Source organism: Carettochelys insculpta, chromosome 21 (assembly GCF_033958435.1).
Source record: "Carettochelys insculpta isolate YL-2023 chromosome 21, ASM3395843v1, whole genome shotgun sequence".
Taxonomy (NCBI): Eukaryota; Metazoa; Chordata; order Testudines; family Carettochelyidae; genus Carettochelys; species Carettochelys insculpta.
In genome coordinates this window covers 26,056,238-26,075,627 of record NC_134157.1, presented here as the reverse complement: position 1 = coordinate 26,075,627, position 19,390 = coordinate 26,056,238, and the positions used below count along the sequence as shown (strand labels likewise).

Genomic DNA, 19,390 nt, shown 5'->3' with positions numbered 1-19,390 from the left:
CACCCTCCTTCCCAAGTTTAAGAACAAAAGTGGTCTTTCAAACCTCCCCTCAGGTTTTTTTATTTGTTTTATGTTTATTTAAAACCAGCATGAGTTGCCATGAAGGAAAGCTATAGGACAAAAGTAGTGAGTTTTCATTTGGCTTGCAAAGTGGTAAAATGTCATCATTCTAAAGCTCCTGCTAGCACAGATTCTTTGGCCAGCCTTCAGAAAACTCCCGCGTATAAGTCACTGGCCTTCCACCATGTGGTTAGCACAATTCCATTGTTTCCAAGGAGCACAGCTGATAAGGGTAGTCAAAGCTCCTTAAATAGCTCATCTTAGGGATGACTTCGCACTCTATGGAAGACTGTGGAATAAAAGGAATGCTGTGATGATGTACTCCCAGTAACACAGGCTGCTGAAATGAGACATTGCTGTATTCTGACCATCTTTTTTTCAGGCTTGAGGCTTTCAACTCACCCAATTTATATTCCTATGAATCAAGTGAAGGAATAAAGACTACATGTTTGGGTAAGTTTCTTGCAGATACTAGTGCGAGACTTCACCATTAGCAAGGTGGCTAGAAGGGACTTTTAGCTATGATCTGCCCAGATGACTTGAGAGACAAGATAGTGAGCTCATATCTTTTATTGGATCAACTTGTGCTGGAGAGCGAGTGACCAACTTTTAATTACACAGAACTCTTCTTTAGGGCATGTCTCTATTGATGAAGATTGTGGTTTCATTGAATTGTTCCCCTCTAGGTGTCAGCATAATCCCAGTGTTGGTAGGATGTAATTTAAAATAGATATTTGCCATTCATGGGCTGGTGTTGGTTATGCATTGGGACAGCTGGATCAAGGATGTTAGCATAGGTTGTGAAAAGCAGAGGATGTTGTTTTAGTTGTAGTTGTATGTAAATACTAAAAAGATCAAGAGACAGAACTTCATATATGAGGGTCCAGGTGGCACAAGAGCAGTTGTCCATCTCTATAAGCCTAAAACAATTAGTTTCCCTGGAACACCTCAAATTTCTCAGGCATCAGAGCAGCCTATGTGAAAGGACATTTGCCATCTACCCATCAAGAGCAAGAGATGATCCATTAGTATCTCCAGTGCTATTTCTATTTGATATTCTGGCCCGTAAGCTGACTGGGAAGGATCTAGGCTACTGACTACAGATGAATATAGAGTCAGACAACTATATGACATTATAATTAGTGTATTTAACACTATACCATGTCTCCCTCCTGATATTACACAATGTGTGCGTGCATGTGTGCACACACACACACAGAGTGGTCCTTTTTAGCAGCAGGAAACTTGGATATGCACTCTTCCTGCACACCCTGTCTGATCCCACCAGCCCTCATTTGGCTCCCCATGGCTACTCTGATGATCTCCCTACATTTGTCAAGACACACTGATTAATTACTGAATTACAGAAATTAAAACAAGAGATACTTGTTAGCATACTCAGTCTGCCTCTTCTCAGCAAAGGAAATTAATTTTCTTGCAATCTGGTGCTGTATAAATTATACAATTCATATATTTTAAGGGCAGAAAAGACTATGATACCTTTCTACATACTAAACCCATAGAATTTCACCCAGTGACTCCTGCATCAAACTCAAGAACTTCTGGTTTATATCTTTTAAAAATATGTCCAATTTTGATTTAAAAATACATGACAGAAAAGCTACCACATCCCTCAGTAGTTTGTTTGATTGGTTAATTACCATCACTATTAAAAACCTATATTGTCAGTATGAATTTACCCAGCTTCACTTCTGTGCTCTTCTCAGCTCCTCTTACCTTGCCTGATATTATCTGGGAGCAATCTGATGTTGCTATCATAGATAGATTCAGAATTCTATAAATGTGTATATAGCTATAGTCTGGGAAATGTGTTGTTGCAACTGTGATACAACTCACAGAAAAAGGTTCTTTTGCTAAGCATATGACTAAAATAACTCCTTATCGACAAAACAAAAAAGCAGTCATGTAGCACTTTAAAGACTAACAACATAATTTATTAGGTGAAGAGCTTGTGGGACAGACCCAGTTCTTCAATGACTGAGATGAAGAGGATTTAACAGAAAGATAGATAAAGATAGAAAAATAATGTTTTAATTATAACACTGTTTTTACAATGTGATAAACAATGGCTTTTCTATGTTTCTGTTAAATCATCTTCATCTCAGTCATCATGTATTAGAATTTTCCAGATCTAAAGAAGCAGGTCTGTCCCACCGAAAGCTTAACATTTAATAAATCATTTTGTTTTTCTCTAAAGTGCTACGGGAGATACAGACTAACACAGCTATCTCTGTGTGATTCTTAGTTACAGTGCCACTGCGAGAGAGAGCCATAAACATGTGCTTCTGAGCTGTTCTGTATATCAGATACTCAGCTGCAGCCAAATACTCATTTCTCCTTTCCCAAGGCTTTTCCTACAGTGATCACACCAAGTTTGCCAAGTCCCTTTGCTATGCCCTCTTAACTCCTTCAGCAGTTTCAGGCTCTAAACCATGCTAATTTTTACACAGATGCTGAGTTGTCTGGATTGTGCTAGAACATCAGGAGAACCCATCCATAACTATTTCAAAGTACAAATTGGTATTTTGATAAATCAAAACAAAATTTCCAATTATGAAATTACTTTAACCAAAGTCTTAACCACATGGGTATAGGTTCCAAAAAGAATCCATAAGCACATGCACATACAGCTAACAAAACAGAATACATGCAGCAAGAAACAAAGCTGAGGATGCAGACATGGAAAGAAAATATTATTGTGTTTCAGGGTGAGATGTTAGTGCAATCAGTGCTCCTACAGTAGGTGCAATGAGGCCCAAGAATGTTCATTTGCATGCTAACATGATTTGCCCTGAATACAGTTGTATGAAGAAAAATGGTCTCTCTCTCACCCTAAATAGGCCCCAGTCTCTACCCAAAGTGCCACACTTGGCATCTTTCAGCTTTATTTTTCAACTTGAACTGAACTGCTAATGGCATAAGTTGTGTAAGCTCTTTGCAGTAATTGTGGAGTGCTTTTTCACAAGAGTTGAAATCTCTCGCAAACAATCTCAGCTCACTGTTGTTTTAGATATTTTTTCCTCAAAATTACAACACATAGATTCACTGGTTTAAAAATACTATAACACTAACTACTGGCTAACTTACTTTCTTCTAATGAAAGAATCATTGCTGCTGAAAATATTGCTTCTTTCCTTGAACTGCTGTTATAGCCGAGAACGATAAATGATTCTCTCTACATGAAGTTAGTTACTATTTTCCTGGCAGAGAAATTAGCAGCTACCTAAACTCCTAAAACGTATATACCAGGATGCAGACTACTAAGCAGGAAACTGGATCATAATCACATACACTCAGTTAAAAGGCACAAATGTTCAGCTATTCATGCTAAGGAAAAAAAAAAACCTGACACCATCAAGACATACCAAAAATAATGAAGATACTGAATTATATCTAATTATGGGACAAGATATAACTTGTAAAAAGGGCTAACATCTTAAGTAAAAAAGGGAAGAAAACAATATTTTCATGAAAAAGTAAAAATATTTTGATTTTTGTTTCAAACTGATCGTTTTGGCATATAGAAAATGCAGGAAAGGCCCAAAGAATAATATTTTATAGATGAATACTGTCCTTCATACATTAAAAGGTGTTTTGTTACTATTTAACCATGAAAAGCTAGCTTTTCAGTGAAATTTCAGCATGACTTCACTCAGCAAAATGTGGTTATTTGGAGCAGTCTAAAATTATATGATTTACACAGTTAATGCACAAGCAAACAGCAACAAATACAGCTGTCTGAATGTTAACAGGAGATTCATCTTCAAGTCCAAAGATAGGACTTGATAGGAAACGGAAAACAAAACCATATGCTGGATCCTACATGCTGTGTTTTTATGAAGTCTACAGGTACACAACAGAGGTAACGTAAGAGTTCCAGTGTTAGCATAATGCATATCTTTCTTCATTTATCTCTGTTGTTCAATTTTAGAGGAATAACTTGAATTCATATTTTTCCTATAAGATTCTCTGGATTCCAGAATTTTTTTATTCATATCTTATTTTCAGACCCTTCTCAGAAAAATAAACAAGGAAAGATGAGAGAAGAAAGCATATTTGTATGTTATTCACAGGATCCCAGGGCTGAAGGAACCATTATATGTTCATCTAGTCTGACCTTCGGTATAACACAGACCATTTAACTTACACAAAATAATTCCTAGAGACAAACCTTTAGAAAAACTTTCACACTTGATTTAATGATTAACAGTGATGGAGACTCCACCATGACCCTTGGTAAAATTGTTCTAGTGGTTAATTAGTCTCACTGTAGAGATTTATGCTTTATCTTACCTGATCTTCAGAGAATATCCTTGGTTCTTCAGCAAATGTTATAATAAAACAGTACTATTTCAGGGACACATGAGCCTGGCTGAAAATAACTTTGTGACAAATTTGTTTTTATCTTTAAAAAAAACTGAAACAAATTATTTTCTTTATAAAGAGCATCTTTCCACATGACAGATTGTGCTATAGAGAAATCTGTAATATCAGTAGCTGCAAATAACATTAATCAGTTTTACCCTCATTCAGGTACTCCAAACATAAGAAGTTCAAAGAGAATAAAAATGAATCTTTTTATTTACCTATAATTTTCATCCTAAAGCTATTGATATCTAGCCACCTTGTTACAATGGGACCCAATGATTCTTTAAACAAGAAAAATAAACATAAAGGCTGGGTCTACACGAAGCTTCTCTCCAGCAGCTCCATGCTAATGAGCAGTCTCGCAATTGCAAATGGCTGTTCATTAGCATATTCACATGGCTCAGTAGCATAGCCACGTGAGATCTTGCTCTTGGCAGACAGGGGTGCTGGCAGTAAAAAAGCTTTGTGGACATGCCTCTGCTGGGAAAAGCCCCCCTCTGTCGCCAGTCCCATATGCCTGATTCAGGCTGGTGACAAAGGTCCAATCAATTTGGCCCCTGTAGAGATTATTCACCAATAAACTCTTTTTCCGGCATATGTTATCACTAAAAGTAATGTTGTGACATTCCTCTAAGGCCTTCAGAGTCATAAGAAAAGGAAAAAATAAGTGGCTCAAGGCTATCTTCACTTCAAGTCAATGATGTCTTCATCAAATGAAGTAGTGAGATGAAATGGACTGCCAGATGGTGGACTCTCCTCCCGACTTGCTGCAGTGTCAGGATCTGAACTAGTGGAAAGGTGACGCACTTCAGAATTGCTTTCAAAAGAGTTTGAAATTATCCTGAAGGAGGAAGGCAAAATATCTGTGAAAATACTAGGATCAAAGCAAGATGCAAATATAAATCTATTCTGTTGTGGAACCAGATGTATGACCTTGGAATAGTTTGACCCCTCTCTTTTCTAGAGTATTCACACACAGTCTCACCAAGCTGGACAACAGAAAATGTACACAAATATAAAGTTTATAGACAATTATATATCCCTAACAGTTCCTAGATGGCTTCTCAAACAAATATTTTATAATGTCTTTTCCAGTCAAAATATTTTAGTCCATCTACTTTTATTCCCTGTAATTAAAATTGTGTTAATGAAAAAAATCAGGAGTCAGTCATGTCTGGGTCTGCTTTGTTCTCCTCAAATGTAGAAATTCTCTGCTGCACTGAATACTGCATGTGGTGGCAGGGCAAAGGGAAGGCAGTTTAGAGAAATTCCACATAGTCAGTAAGGACTGTGGAGAAGAGAGACGTAACCAGGGAATTTCTAATCTGCATATCTGTTTGCCAAAATCCTTCTGAGAGAGACAAACATGGCAGCTACCCTGTCAAGGGCCATATAGACAGGTTTGGTTCAGAGGCCCATAATTTGCTTCCTAGCGATAGCCAGATACAATTTAAAGCAGCTAGAAACACCTAGAAACCAGAGACAATTCTGACAATCTTTAGCAAAAATTATTATTGGGCCCAGTTCTGAAACTAACACCACCAGTGTAGTGTTAAAGACAATTTTTTAAATGGGTTTGTAGTTTATCATTAGTATTACAGTCCGACCTAACACCTCTTTCAGGTCAGGGCCCATTATGCTACACATAGGAAAACACAGTTCACACCCAAAGGATTCTACCTTCTGATTTAGTGTGATACTTTAAAAAATCTACCCCTTTACCTGTCACTGCTCGTAGACCTTATCGACCCCTGCTTGATGTCTGATCGTTTCTGAGAAACCTTCTTTTGCTTCTGTGATACTTCTGATTTAGGAACTCTTTCATCCAAGAGGCCTCAATAAAGAAATGAGAGATTTAGTTTTCAGCAAAGTGATTAAACATTCATGGGGTAGTTATAACTACAGTATCTTATTGGCTTCAGAGACTGGCTCCATTATATCTGGGTTAAGACCTACTGTGTACATTAGCTAATCAGAGATCAGATTACCAATCAATGTATTTTACATTTTCTTTAAAGGATGTAGACCTTTCACAAGGAGGTTATTTTCCCACCATCTAATATTTTATTTTTGTATTTTTATATTTTTTTGTTTTCTGCTCCCTCACTCCAGAAATCTAAATGGGTGACACAGACTCCAGGTGGTACAATTGAGAATTATTTGCATCACGCAAGAGATTTTTACCCAGTAGTTCTTTGCGTGTTCTGCTTGCAATTTCTTTAATTTCCACACGAGACAAAGATAATGAATGACTGACAGGAGCTGAGGCAATACCACTAAATGTTGGGGTGGTGACAGCCTTGGGGACTAATGGTGACTTCAGAGGTCGTTCAATGCTCCTCCCAACCAGGTTACTGAGAGGAATTCTGTATAAATTTTTATACTGAACTTCACCTGGAACAGAGAAAAAACAATCATAAAGCAATTACTTTGAATTACTTAGAAAAGTTACATGTCTTCAAGTCACCAAAGCCTGGAATACTCAAGGAGGTGACTGAGAAGGTATCTGAACCATAAGTTATCTTTGAAATGACATAGAAGAAAGGAGAGATTCCAGAAGACTGGAAAAGGGCAAATAAAATGACCATCTATTAAAAGGGAAATAAAGACAACCAAGGAGATACTACGGACCAGTCAGCTTAACTTCTGTGCCAGTAAAGATAATGGAGCAAATAATTAACAAATCCATCTGCTCACATCTGGAAGATAATAAGGGGGTAAGTAACAATCCACATGGATTTGTCAAGAACAAATCACATCAAACCAATCTGATAGCTTTCTTTGATAGGACACAAGCCTTGTGGATAAGAGGGCAGTAGTAGATAGAATCATAGAATCATAGAAGAGTAGGACTGGAAGGGACCTCGAGAGGCCATCGAGTCCAGCCCCCTGCCCTCATGGCAGGACAAAGCACTTTCTAGACCATCCCTGAAAGCCATCTATCTAACCTCTTCTTAAATATCTCCAGTGATGGAGACTCCACCACCTCCCCTGGCAATTCGTTCCAGTGTTTGATCACCCTGACAGTTAGGAACTTTTTCCTAATGTCCAACCTGAACCTCCACTGCTGCAATTTAAGTCCATTGCCTCTTGTTCTATCCTCAGAGGCAAGGAAGAACAAGTTCCCTCCCTCTGCCTTATGACACCCTTTTAGATACCTGAAAACTGCTATCATGTCCCCCCTCAATCTTCTCTTTTCCAAACTAAACAAGCCCAGTTCTTTCAGCCTTTCTTCATAGGTCATGTTCTCTAGACCTTTGATCATTCTCGTTGCTCTCCTCTGGACCCTCTCCAATTTCTCCACATCCTTCCTGAACTGCGGTGCCCAGAACTGGACACAATACTCCAGGTGAGGCCTAACCAGCGCAGAGTAGAGCAGGAGAATGACTTCTCGTGTCTTGTTCACAACACTCCTGTTAATGCATCCTAGAATCATGTTTGCTTTTTTTGCAACAGCATCACACTGTTGACTCATATTTAGCTTGTGGTCCACTATAACCCCTAGATCCCTTTCTGCTGTACTCATTCCTAGGCAGTCCTTTCCCATTCTGTATGTGTGACACTGATTGTTCCTTCCTAAGTGGAGCACTTTGCATTTGTCCTTATTAAACTTCATCCTGTTTACCTCAGCCCATTTCCCCAGTTTATCCAGAACCTTTTGAGTTATGACCCTATCCTCCAAAGAAGTTGCAACCCCTCCCAGCTTGGTATCATCTGCATACTTAATAAGTGCACTTTCTAGGTCAATATCTAAATCATTAATGAAGATATTGAACAGAACCGGTCCTAAAACAGACCCCTGCGGAATCCCAATAGTTATACTTTTCCAGCAGGATTGACAACCATTAATAACTACTCTCTGGGTACGGTTATCCAGCCAGTTGTTCACCCACCTTATAGTAGCCCCATCTAAGTTGTATTGCATAGTTTATTGATAAGTGTATTATGTGAGACCGTGTCAAATGCTTTACTGAAGTCTAGGTATACCACATCCACCGCTTCTCCCTTATCCACAAGGCTCATTATTCTGTCAAAGAAAGCTATTAGATTGGTTTGACATGATCTGTTTTTAACAAAACCATGCTGGCTGTTCCCTATCACCTTACCACCTTCCAATTGCTTGCAGATGATTTCTTTAATGACCTGCTTCATTATCTTTCCTGGCACAGAAGTTAAGCTGACTGGCCTGTAGTTTCCCGGGTTATTCTTGTTCCCCTTTTTATAAATGGGTACTATATTTGCCCTTTTCCAGTCTTCTGGAATCTCTCCCGTCTCCCATGATTTTCCAAAAAATGATTGCTAAACGCTCAGATATCTCTTCTATCAGCTCCTTGAGGATTCTAGGATGCATTTCATCAGGCCCTGGTGATTTGCAGACATCTAATTTTTCTAAGTAAATTTTAATTTGTTCTTTTCTTATTTCAACTTCTAAACCTACCCCTTTTCCACTAGCATTCTCTATGTCAGGCATTCCTTCAGATTTCTCAGTGAAGACCGAAACAAAGAAATCGTTAAACATCTCTGCCATTTCCAAATTCCCTGTTACTGTTTCTCCCTCCTCACTGAGCAATGGCCCTACCCTCTCCTTGGTCTTCCTCTTGTTACCAATGTATTTGTAAAAAGCCTTCTTGTTTCCCTTTACGCTTGTAGCTGGTTTGAGCTCATTTTGTGCCTTAGCCTTTCTAATCTTGCTCCTGCATGCTCGTGTTGTTTGCTTATATTCATCCTTTGTAATTTGTCCTAGTTTCCATTTCTTATACGATTCCTTTTTTAGTTTGAGATCATGCAAGATCTCCTGGTTCAGCCAAGGCAGTCTTTTGCCATGTTTTCTATCTTTCCTATGCAGCAGGATAGCTTGCTTTTGGGCCCTTAATAATGTCCCTTTGAAAAACTGCCAACTCTCCTCAGCCATTTTTCCCCTCAGTTTAGCTTCCCATGGGACCTTACCTACCAGCTGTCTGAGTTTACCAAAATCTGCCTTCCTGAAATCCATTATTTCTATTGTACGGTTTTCCCTTCTACCTTTCCTTAGAATTGTGAACTCTATGATTTCATGATCACTTTCACCCAAGCATCCTTCCACTTTCAAATTCTCAATAATTTCCTCCCCATTTGTTAAAATGAAATCTAGAACAGCTTCCCCCCGGTAGCTTTTTCAACCTTTTGGAATAAAAAGTTGTCTGCAATGCAATCCAAGAATTTATTGGACAGTCTGTCCCATGCTGTATTAGTTTCCCAACATATACCTGGATAGTTGAAGTCCCCCTTCACCACCAAATTCTGGGCCCTGGATGATTTTGTTAGCTGTTTAAAGAAAGCCTCATCCACCTCTTCCACCTGGCTAGGGGGCCTGTAGTAGACTCCTAATAGGACCTCAACCTTTTTTACTCCTCTGAGTCTAACCCACAGCCTTTCAACCTGTCCATCTCCACCTCTGTCCAAGTGTGTACATTTTTAATATATAAGATGTAAAGGTTAGTAAAGCATTTGATACAGTTTTGATGATCTTCTCATCAATAAACTAGGGAAACACAATATAGATGGGACTACTATAAGATGGGTACATACTGGATGGATAACCATTCTCACAGAGGAGGTATCAACGGTTCACAGGCATGCTCAAAGGGCATAACAAGTCAGGTTCCACGGGAATCATTTCTGGGAAGGCTTCTGTTCAATATCTTCATCAATTATTTATATAATGACAGAGTGTATGCTCATAAAATTTACAGAAAATACAAAGCTGGGAGGTATTGCAAGTGTTTTGAAGGATAATTCCATATGATCTGAACAAACTGGCAATATGGTCTGAGGTAAGTAGGATGAAGCTCTGTAAGGACAAATGCAAAGTATTCCACTTAGGAAAAAAAAATAATTTGCACATACACAAAATGGGAAGTGACTGTCTAGGAAGGACTACTGCAGAATGTGATCTGAGAGTCATAGTGGATCACATGCTAAACATGAGGCAACAGAGTGGCACAGTTGCAGGAAAAAAATAGAAATATGATATTCTGGGATGCATTAACCGGAGTGTCATAAACAAGACATGAAAAGACATAGCCACTCAGTAACAGATTTAAAAGTAGCAGTCTTAAAACAAAGAAATTTCAAAAATCAAATGGAGAGAGAAATCTCTGAAATGAAATTTATTTGCAAATTTGACTCCATCAATCAAGGATTAAACAGAGACTGGGAGTGGCCCACCCCTTACAAAAGTAGCTTCTCAGCCTTGGGTGTTAATACCTCCCCATTAGACTCTGACAATGGGCCTGTCTGATCTGACCTGTTTTTTCCTCTTTTGATACATACTACTGATAATGGGCCATTTCCACCTTTGTGAATAGAACTTGTCAGCTCTGGCCCTTCCTTTTACTGGGACGCCCACTCTTTAAATACCCCTCTGGAACCCGCCCCCCCCACTCATGTATCTGATGAAGTGGGTCTTTGCCCACAAAAGCTTATGCTCCAAAATATGTTAGTCTATAAGGTACCAGAAACCTTATAGGTACCAGCAGCATGGATGTTAGTCTATAAGGTACCAGAAACCTTAAGGTACCAGCAGCAGCCACACCAACAGAGCCAGGACATTTCCCTTGCCCCCACTGTGAACGCCCGTGCCGTTCAAAGCTTGGACTCCTCAGCCACATGCGCGTCCACAACCGATGAGCCTATGCAAGCTCAAGATGTCATCGTCAGATACGACGGACTACCTACTACTATCAGAGAGATAGCAGTGTCAGTCTGTATAGACTAACACTGCTATCTCTCTGATAGTAGTAGGTAGTCCGTCGTATCTGACGATGACATCTTGAGCTTGCATAGGCTCATCGGTTGTGGACGCGCATGTGGCTGAGGAGTCCAAGCTTTGAACGGCACGGGCGTGCACAGTGGGGGCAAGGGAAATGTCCTGCCTCTGTTGGTGTGGCTGCTGCTGTTGCTTTCTTCCTCTCACAAGCATCAATGGGGCGTATGCGTCACTGCTCTTCAGTTGTCATACGTATGTCGTATGACAGCATGCTAGCCTATTCAGTCTTTTGCATGCTGCTCTAGCTGATCTGGTTTTAAACCAACATGAGCAATGTTGGCCTTCACGCAGTCTTGATATCTCTTGCGAGGCCTACCTTGATTTCTTTGGCCCTGGGAGAGTTCACTGTAGAGGAGTTGCTTAGGGATTCTCGACTCCTCCATTCGTATGACATGCCCTGTCCAGTGAAGCTGGGCTTTCAGAATCATGGCTTCAATGCTCATGGTTCCTGTTCTGTTCATGACTTCCAGGTTCGTAACTCTGTCCTGCCATCGAATGTACAGTATAGACCTCAGGCTGTGCGTGTGGAAGCGCTCCAGCAGTTTTATATGTTTTCTGTACAAGGTCCACATTTCACAGCCATACAGGAGACTGGTCAGGACTACAGCCTTGTACACTTTCAGTTTAGTGAACTGTCAGATATTGTGCTAAGTCAATACTCATGCTCTCAGACATCCTAGTGCCCGGCTGGCCTGGCAGATTCTGGCATTGATTTCTTTGTCAAGGGAGCCATCATTGGCTATCACACTGCCAAGGTACTTGAACTCCTCTACTGTGTTTAACTCTGTTCCTTCAATAAAGATTGAAGTGGGGAGAGCAGCAAATCCTGGAGCAGGTTGAAACTGTACCTCAGTCTTTCCTAGGCTGATGGTCCCACCAAAGAGGAAAGTGGCATCGGCAAACTTGTTGGCGATGAGCCGGAGATGAGATTCCTTGTGTGCCAGAAGTGCACAGTCGTCAGCAAAAAGGGCTTCAAGGATGAGCCTCTCAAGCACCTTGGTTTCAGCATTCAGACGACGAAGGTCAAAAAGTGACCCATCAAGTCTGTATTTTATGTAGATTCCACGGTCCAGGTCCCTAACTGCATGGCTGAGGATGCATGTGAAAAAGAGGTTGAATAACACTGGGGCCAGCACGCACCCTTGCTTCACACCATTGGATATCTCAAATGGACCTGTGGTCTCGCCATTTGAAAGAACAAAGCCAATCATGTCATCGTGGAACAGGTGGATGAGGTTAACGAATCTTCTCAGGCAGCCAAGTTTTGACAGGACAATCCACAGGGCTTCTCTGTTGATGGTGTCAAACACCTTAGTCAGGTCTATAAAGACAGCGTACAGATCCAAGTTCTGCTCTATGCATTTTTCCTGGACCTGATGAACAGCAAAGATCATGTCAATGGTGCTGCAGCCTGGGCAAAAACCACACTGTGCCTCTGGTAGGTTCTCTTCTGAGATGCTGGTGATCAGATGGTTGAGGATGACTCAAGCCAAGACTCTCTCTGATACAAGACATGAGAAGTAATTCTTCTGCTCTACCCTGTGCTGACTAGGTCTCAAATGGAGTAGTATGCCCAGTTCTGGTCACAATTTTCATAAAGATTTCGAGAAGGTCCAGAGAAGAGAAACCAAAATAATTAAAGGTCTATAAAACATGACCAGTGAAGGACAAATGAAAGAATAAGTCTTGCTTACTTTGGAAAAAAGAAGACAGAGGACATGATGAGAGCTTTGAAGTACCTAAAAGGCTGTTTCAAAGAGGAGGGAGAAAAATAATTCTCCTTAACCTCTGATGATAGGACAAGAAGCAATGGGCTTAAATTGCAGCAAGGGAGGTTTAGGTTGGACAATAAGAAAAACTTCTTTTTGGGGCAGGCGGTGAAGCACTGGAATAATTTGTATAGGGAGGTTATGGAATCTCCACCTTTGGAGATATTTAAGAACAGGCTTGATAAACATCTCTCAAGGATGATCCTGATGATGTTTGGTGCTGCCATGAATACACGGTACTGGACTTGATGATCTCTCGAGGTCCCTTCCAGTTCCAGTAGTCCATGAGTCTATAATTTTCATAAGTAATAATAATTTGATACATTCTTTATTACATGAGTTGTGACATGTTCAGTTGGCCATTACAAAGACATGATCCATTTACCTGTCGTGCTTACTATCTAAATAGATAGACAAAAATTGGACATAACGTTGGAATTACACAGCAGATAAGATCATCAGAATGGCCAAATTGGGTCAGACCAAAGGTCCTTCTAGTCCAGTATCCTGTCTCCTGACAGAGGCCAATGCCTGATGGCCCAGGGAGAGTGAACAGAACAGGTAATCACAAAAGCAATCCTTCTCCTGACCCGGAGGCTAGGGGCACCATTCCCACCTATCTTGGCTAATATCCATTCCTCTATGAAGTTATCTAGTCCTTTTTTTAATCCTTTTATATCTGTGGCCTTCACAACCTACTCTGGCAAGGAGTTCCACAGGCCTACTATGCGCTGTGTGAAGAAAAACTTCCTTTTATCAGTTTAAAACCTGCTACCCATTAATTTCATTTGATGACTTCTACTTCTTTTGTTATGGGAACAAGTAAATAACTTTTCCTTATTCACTTTTTCCACACCCCTTAGCCTTGTTGTTTTTCTAAGCTAACAGGTCCCAGTCTTTGTAATCTTTCTTCAAATGGCACTCATTCCAAACCTTAATGTTTTTGTTGCCCTTTTCTGAACCTTTTCTAGTGCTAATATATCTTTTTTGAGACAAGGAGACCACCACTGCTTGCAGTGTTCAAGATGTGGTCATACCACAGATTTATATAGAGGCAATAAGTTATTCTCTGTCTTATTCTCTATCCTTTTTTTTAAAGATTGCCAGCATTCTGTTTGCCTTTTTGACTGCTGTAGCACATCGAGTGGATGTTTTCAGAGAACTATCTACAATGACTCCCAAGATCTCTCTCAAGTGGTTATAGCTAAATCAACTGCCATTGTTTTGTATCTGTAGTTGGGATTATTTTTTCCAATGTGCACTACTTTACATTTATCAACATGAAAATTACTTTGCCACTTCATTGCCCAATAACTCAATTTTGTGAGATGTTTTTGAAGCTCTTCACAGTCTACTTTGTTCTTAACTATTCTGAACAGTATAGTATCATCAGCAAATTTTGCCACCTCATTGTTTACCCCTCTTTCCAGATCATTTATAAATAGGTTGAATAGGATTGGTCCCAGTACAGACCCTCTTCCATTTTGAAAGCTTACCATTTATTCCTATCCTTTGTTTCCTGTCTTTTAGCCAGTTTTCAATTCATGAGCGGACCCTTCCTCTTATTCCATAACAACTTATTTTACTTAAGAGCCTTTGGTGAGGGAGGCTCAAAGGCTTCCTGGAAGTCTAAGTACACAATATCCACTGGCTCCCCCTTGGCCGCATGCTTATTGACCACCTCAAAGAACTCTAGTAGATTAGTAAGACATGATTTCCCTTCACAGAAACCATGTTGACATTTCCCCCCACCCCAGTTATGTTTTTCTATATGTCTATTTTAGTCTTTATTAATGATGCTGTTAGACGCCGTTAATAGAACTGTCCCAATGGCTCCCCTCCTGCCAGAACCATCTCAGTGCTTGGAGTGGTTCTCAAACATGAACCGGTCTCTCTCTCCTGCTTGCTCATATAGCCCAGAGCCTAGAGAACTGCCCTACTCTCCACCTTTACATGCACTTTGCAGATCTGCAGTTCTGCTATATCAGGGGACACAGGTCCCAAGTGACCCACATACCTGATTCCTGATGATAGATACATTACTAACATTCTCCATTAGCTACTGCAATTTATGATGCTTCTGTGGATACCTCCATTCCACCAGATCCACCAGCAACAGCTGCACTTCCAGACCCATTGGTACCATTAGTCAACACCAGTGCTGCCTGCTCCCTAGATGAGCTCATCCCCCATCTCTCTCTCCTCCAAATGACCATGTCGAATACAAGCCCTCCTGTGGAACATAGTCAATGATCTCAGACTTCCTCTGGAGGACATCCAGGATCCTCTGGATCAATTCCTGAATATTCCTCAGCCTCCAGGCTACACTTTCGATGTCTTGCCCAGTCCTAATGCCATTCTCCATCCAGATAACACAGTTTGGTACACTATTGAATCATGTATACCTATCCTAAAAAGAGCAAAACATTGCTATTGTACTTTGTGCCAGACAAGGGTACAGCCTTCCTGTTCCAATACACTCCCTGAACTCGATGGTAGTCCAAGTGGCCTGGAGTGTACCAAACATCACCACCTATGCTTCACCCCACAGGATTGTACAGACAGAAAACTTGATCTTATGGGACTTATGGTCTATTTTTCAGCAGGACTACAATTCCACATAGCCAGTTACCAACTCCTACTGGGCAACAGAAGCATCTAAAGAAGGCTCAGGTGCTCATGTAGAAGGACACACAGCTCAGGGCCTATGGGCAGTCAATGAAGCTTGCATATACAACAATGTCCTCAAAGTTCATACTGCTTGCCTAGCCTGCTGAGCCTTTCTGGCACTCCTCCACAACCACATCTAACTGCCCTCAAATAACATGATGATAGTCAGGTATATCCACAAGTAAGGTGGGCCCTGGTCTTCCTCTCTCTGTGTGGAAGCCATTCTTCTGTGTAATTGCTGTCTCAAACATGGCATCACTCGCCAAGAGGCACACCTCCCCAGTAACAGCAACTCCCTTGCAGCTACCTTTGGTCGCTCTTTTCATGCCAACCATGAGTGAGAATATCACAATGCCATGCTCTGTTCCATCTCTCACCATGATGCACACCCTGCTGGGACCTCTTTGCTACAGCAAACAACCACAAGTTACCTCTCCTCTGATCCACAGGTACCCATGGCCCACGTTCTAAAGATGATGCCCTTTTCTTTCCATCAACCAACAAGCTCTGTTATGCCTTATGCACATTCTCCTACTTCCCTAAGTCTTGTGCAAAATGCATCAGGATCAGGCAACAGTTAGTTTCAGAGCTGCGTGGAATACTTTGCCAATGCTGGAGAGAAGGCAGCGTACCGCAAGATATGAGGGATGCTAACATCGTTACTGTCTACAAGAACAAGGGTGACAAAAGCGATTGTAACAACTATCGCGGCATCTCCCTTCTCAGTACTGTGGGGAAGCTATTTGCATGTGTTGTTCTGAAGAGGCTCAACATTCGTGCAGAGGGAGTCTACCCTGAGTCTCAGTGTGCGTTCAGAGCTCAACGGTCCACCATAGACATGGCTTTTTATGTTAGGCAACTACAAGAAAAGTGCAGGAAGCAGAACAAACCTCTGTATATTGCCTTCATCGACCTGACCAAGGCATTTGACCTCATCAGCAGAAAAGGTCTGTTCGCGATTCTGGCTAAGATCGGTGTCCCCCAACTCTGCTCAGCATTATTAGGGCCTTCCATGGAGGCATGAAGGGGACCATCGTATACGACGGATCCATATCTGAACCCTTTGAGATTCTCAGTGGAGTGAAGCAGGGGTGTGTGCTGGCTTCAACACTGTTCGGCATCTTCTTTGCAGCTTTGCTCAAATATGCCTTCAGAACTGTTACAGAGGGCATCTCTCTCCACATGAGAACGGAGGGCAACCTCTTCAAACTGTCGAGGCTTAGAGCGAAGACTAAGGTGCTTATGAAGCGTCTAAGGGCATTCCTTTTTGCTGACGATGCAGCTATTGCTGCTCACACTCAGCAGGAACTGCAGTCACTCATAACTCGCTTTGCAGATGCATGCATGGAATTTCGCCTCACAATCAGCTTAAAGAAGACCCAGGTGATGGGCCAAAACGTGGTTAATGAGCCATCTATCAGCATGCTAGACTACGAACTGGAAGTCGTCCATGAGTTTGTGTACCTAGGCTCAACGATCTTGGACAACTTGTCACTTGATAGCGAGATCAACAAGTGCATTGGAAAAGCCGCCACAACGTTCTCCAGGCTGATGAAGAGAGAATGGGCTAACAGTAGGCTCACTGTACACACCAAGGTGCAGGTCTACACAGCCTGTGTTTTGAGCACACTGCTGTACGCCAGTGAAACATGGACTTTGTGCTCAAAACAAGAGCAGCGGCTCAACACATTCCACATGCGCTGCCTTAGGCGCGTACTCGGTATCTCATGGCAGGACAAGGTCCCCAATAGCGCAGTGCTTGAGAGGGCAGGCACCACCTCCATGTTCACCCTTCTCAAACAGCGGCGTATGCGCTGCCTGGGCCATGTCTCACGCATGACGGACGGCTGAATACTGAAGGACCTCCTCCTCGGCGAACTGGCGTCTGGAAAGAGGCCAAAAGGGCGACCTAAACTGTGCTACAAGGACACGTGCAAGCGTGACCTCACTCTCTCTATCAGTGCGAACACCTGGCATTCGCTCGCCTCATGCCTGGAAACAGGGAGTGAAGGAAGCTCTTGCTATGTATGAAACGACCTTGGTGAAGGAAGCGGAAGACAGGACAGCCCTCAGGAAGATCCATGCCCGTGATACCAGAGCGACATCTGCCTACTGCTGCTCACAGTGCAGAAAGGACTGCCACTCCTGGATTGGATTGCACAGCCACAAAAGACGCTGCTCGAATCAGTCCAACTGGGGCGCAAACCCATGATCCCTCGGGATCGAAGGATGCCTACTTCAGGCAACAGTCCTCCTCATAGACCCCTGCTTGGGCTTAGTGATAATACTGATTTACACAGACATCCTCTTCCTCTCCACCTCCACCTCAATCGGCCTTCCCAACCTCCCCACTCAATACCTGGCCACATTCAACACATCTATCCAGGTCTGCTCCAGCTAATGGCCTGGTATTTGGATGGGACTCAAATGTACACTGTGCTCCACTCCTGTCTGTCTGTCCACTAGACCATCATCAGTCCACTGTCTGGTCCCATGACAACAGCAATTCCTAAAATGACACTTCCATCTCTGTTGTTTTGTACTGCCTTTTCCACCTCTGAACATCTGGACCTGCCCTTTCGCATTTCATGTCCAGCTAGCAGCCTTTATCACTCTGATGGATAGCTTCTTTATCTTTACTAATCTATTACCTGCTCCCTCCATGACCTCCTTACTGTTTTTCTACCCATCCACAAGCCAACTGCCCCCAGGGCCTAATTTAGTTGTATCCACTCTCATCAAACCACCCTTTGCTACATGTTCCCTTGCAGGCCTGTATTGTAGTCAATTTTGTTGCCCCTTATAACTGACATTTCTCTCTCTCTCTTTAAAAATAGAAAGCAAGTGTCAGCATGCATTAAGAATGGGATGGAAAACGATACGGAAAATATTTTCATACCATTCTATAAATCAATGGCAGGCTTAGGCTATGTCTATACTAGCATTTTTGTCGGTCAGTGATATGAAAAAAAACCCCACCCCAACTGACACAAGGGCCAGTTTGGACCAAGACAGCAACTGCCGCTCAATGGTGGTGGTTTAATTAGGCTCACAGGATAGCTCTCACTCACTGGCATAGAGTGGCTACATGGGAGACCAAGCAGTGTCATTGGAAGATCTGTAGTGCAGACATAGCCCTTACAGACGCACTGAAGAAGGGAAATGATAAATGGGTGTGTGCATTCTAATGAAATATAAACAGCCTTCCAAATCCTTGCCATGTAAATATCAGAATCGAAACAATCATTACACCATCGCGCTTTTGTTTAAAGCATCATCATAAAGGAATATATTATCTGTTACAAACACCAACACCTATGAGCGTGTAATTTTAATAAATCCATGATTAAGTCTATGCCTGGATTTTCATAAAAAGCCCTACTTTGAATCACCCTTTAATTTTTGATTGGAGCAATGACTATTTTATAATCCAGAAAACTGAATATTTGCGATTAAAAACTTCTCATTGTTAAATCAGTAAAAAATACCCATGTTTTCAATGTGTTCTTTCTTTCACAAGTCCATCAAGCATTACACAGTATCAATAACAGACAGGAAAAATACTACCACAAACTCAAGCAAGTACCCTTTCTGAAGGGTAACTGAAAGAAAAAGAAGCTCCTACTCCTGTTTTATCATGAAGGACTGACTCCTTTGTTACATATAAAAAATTAAATGGTTCTTCACAGAAAAA

At 41.5% G+C, this 19,390-nt stretch overlaps 1 protein-coding gene across 1 annotated transcript in view; it reads right to left on the bottom strand.

Annotated features, from left to right (window-relative positions):
• Nucleotides 1-3,439: 3,439 nt before the first annotated feature.
• The window catches only part of GARNL3 (GTPase activating Rap/RanGAP domain like 3), a 229,207-nt gene continuing 213,256 nt past the window's right edge, over nt 3,440-19,390 (bottom strand). The window contains exons 28-30 of the mRNA XM_075015526.1: nt 6,634-6,843; nt 6,172-6,283; nt 3,440-5,290 (exon numbers count right to left, since the gene is read on the bottom strand). Coding sequence (XP_074871627.1) covers nt 5,134-5,290; nt 6,172-6,283; nt 6,634-6,843 — 479 coding nt within the window. The 3' untranslated portion in view covers nt 3,440-5,133. The remainder of the gene's footprint in view (nt 5,291-6,171; nt 6,284-6,633; nt 6,844-19,390) is intronic.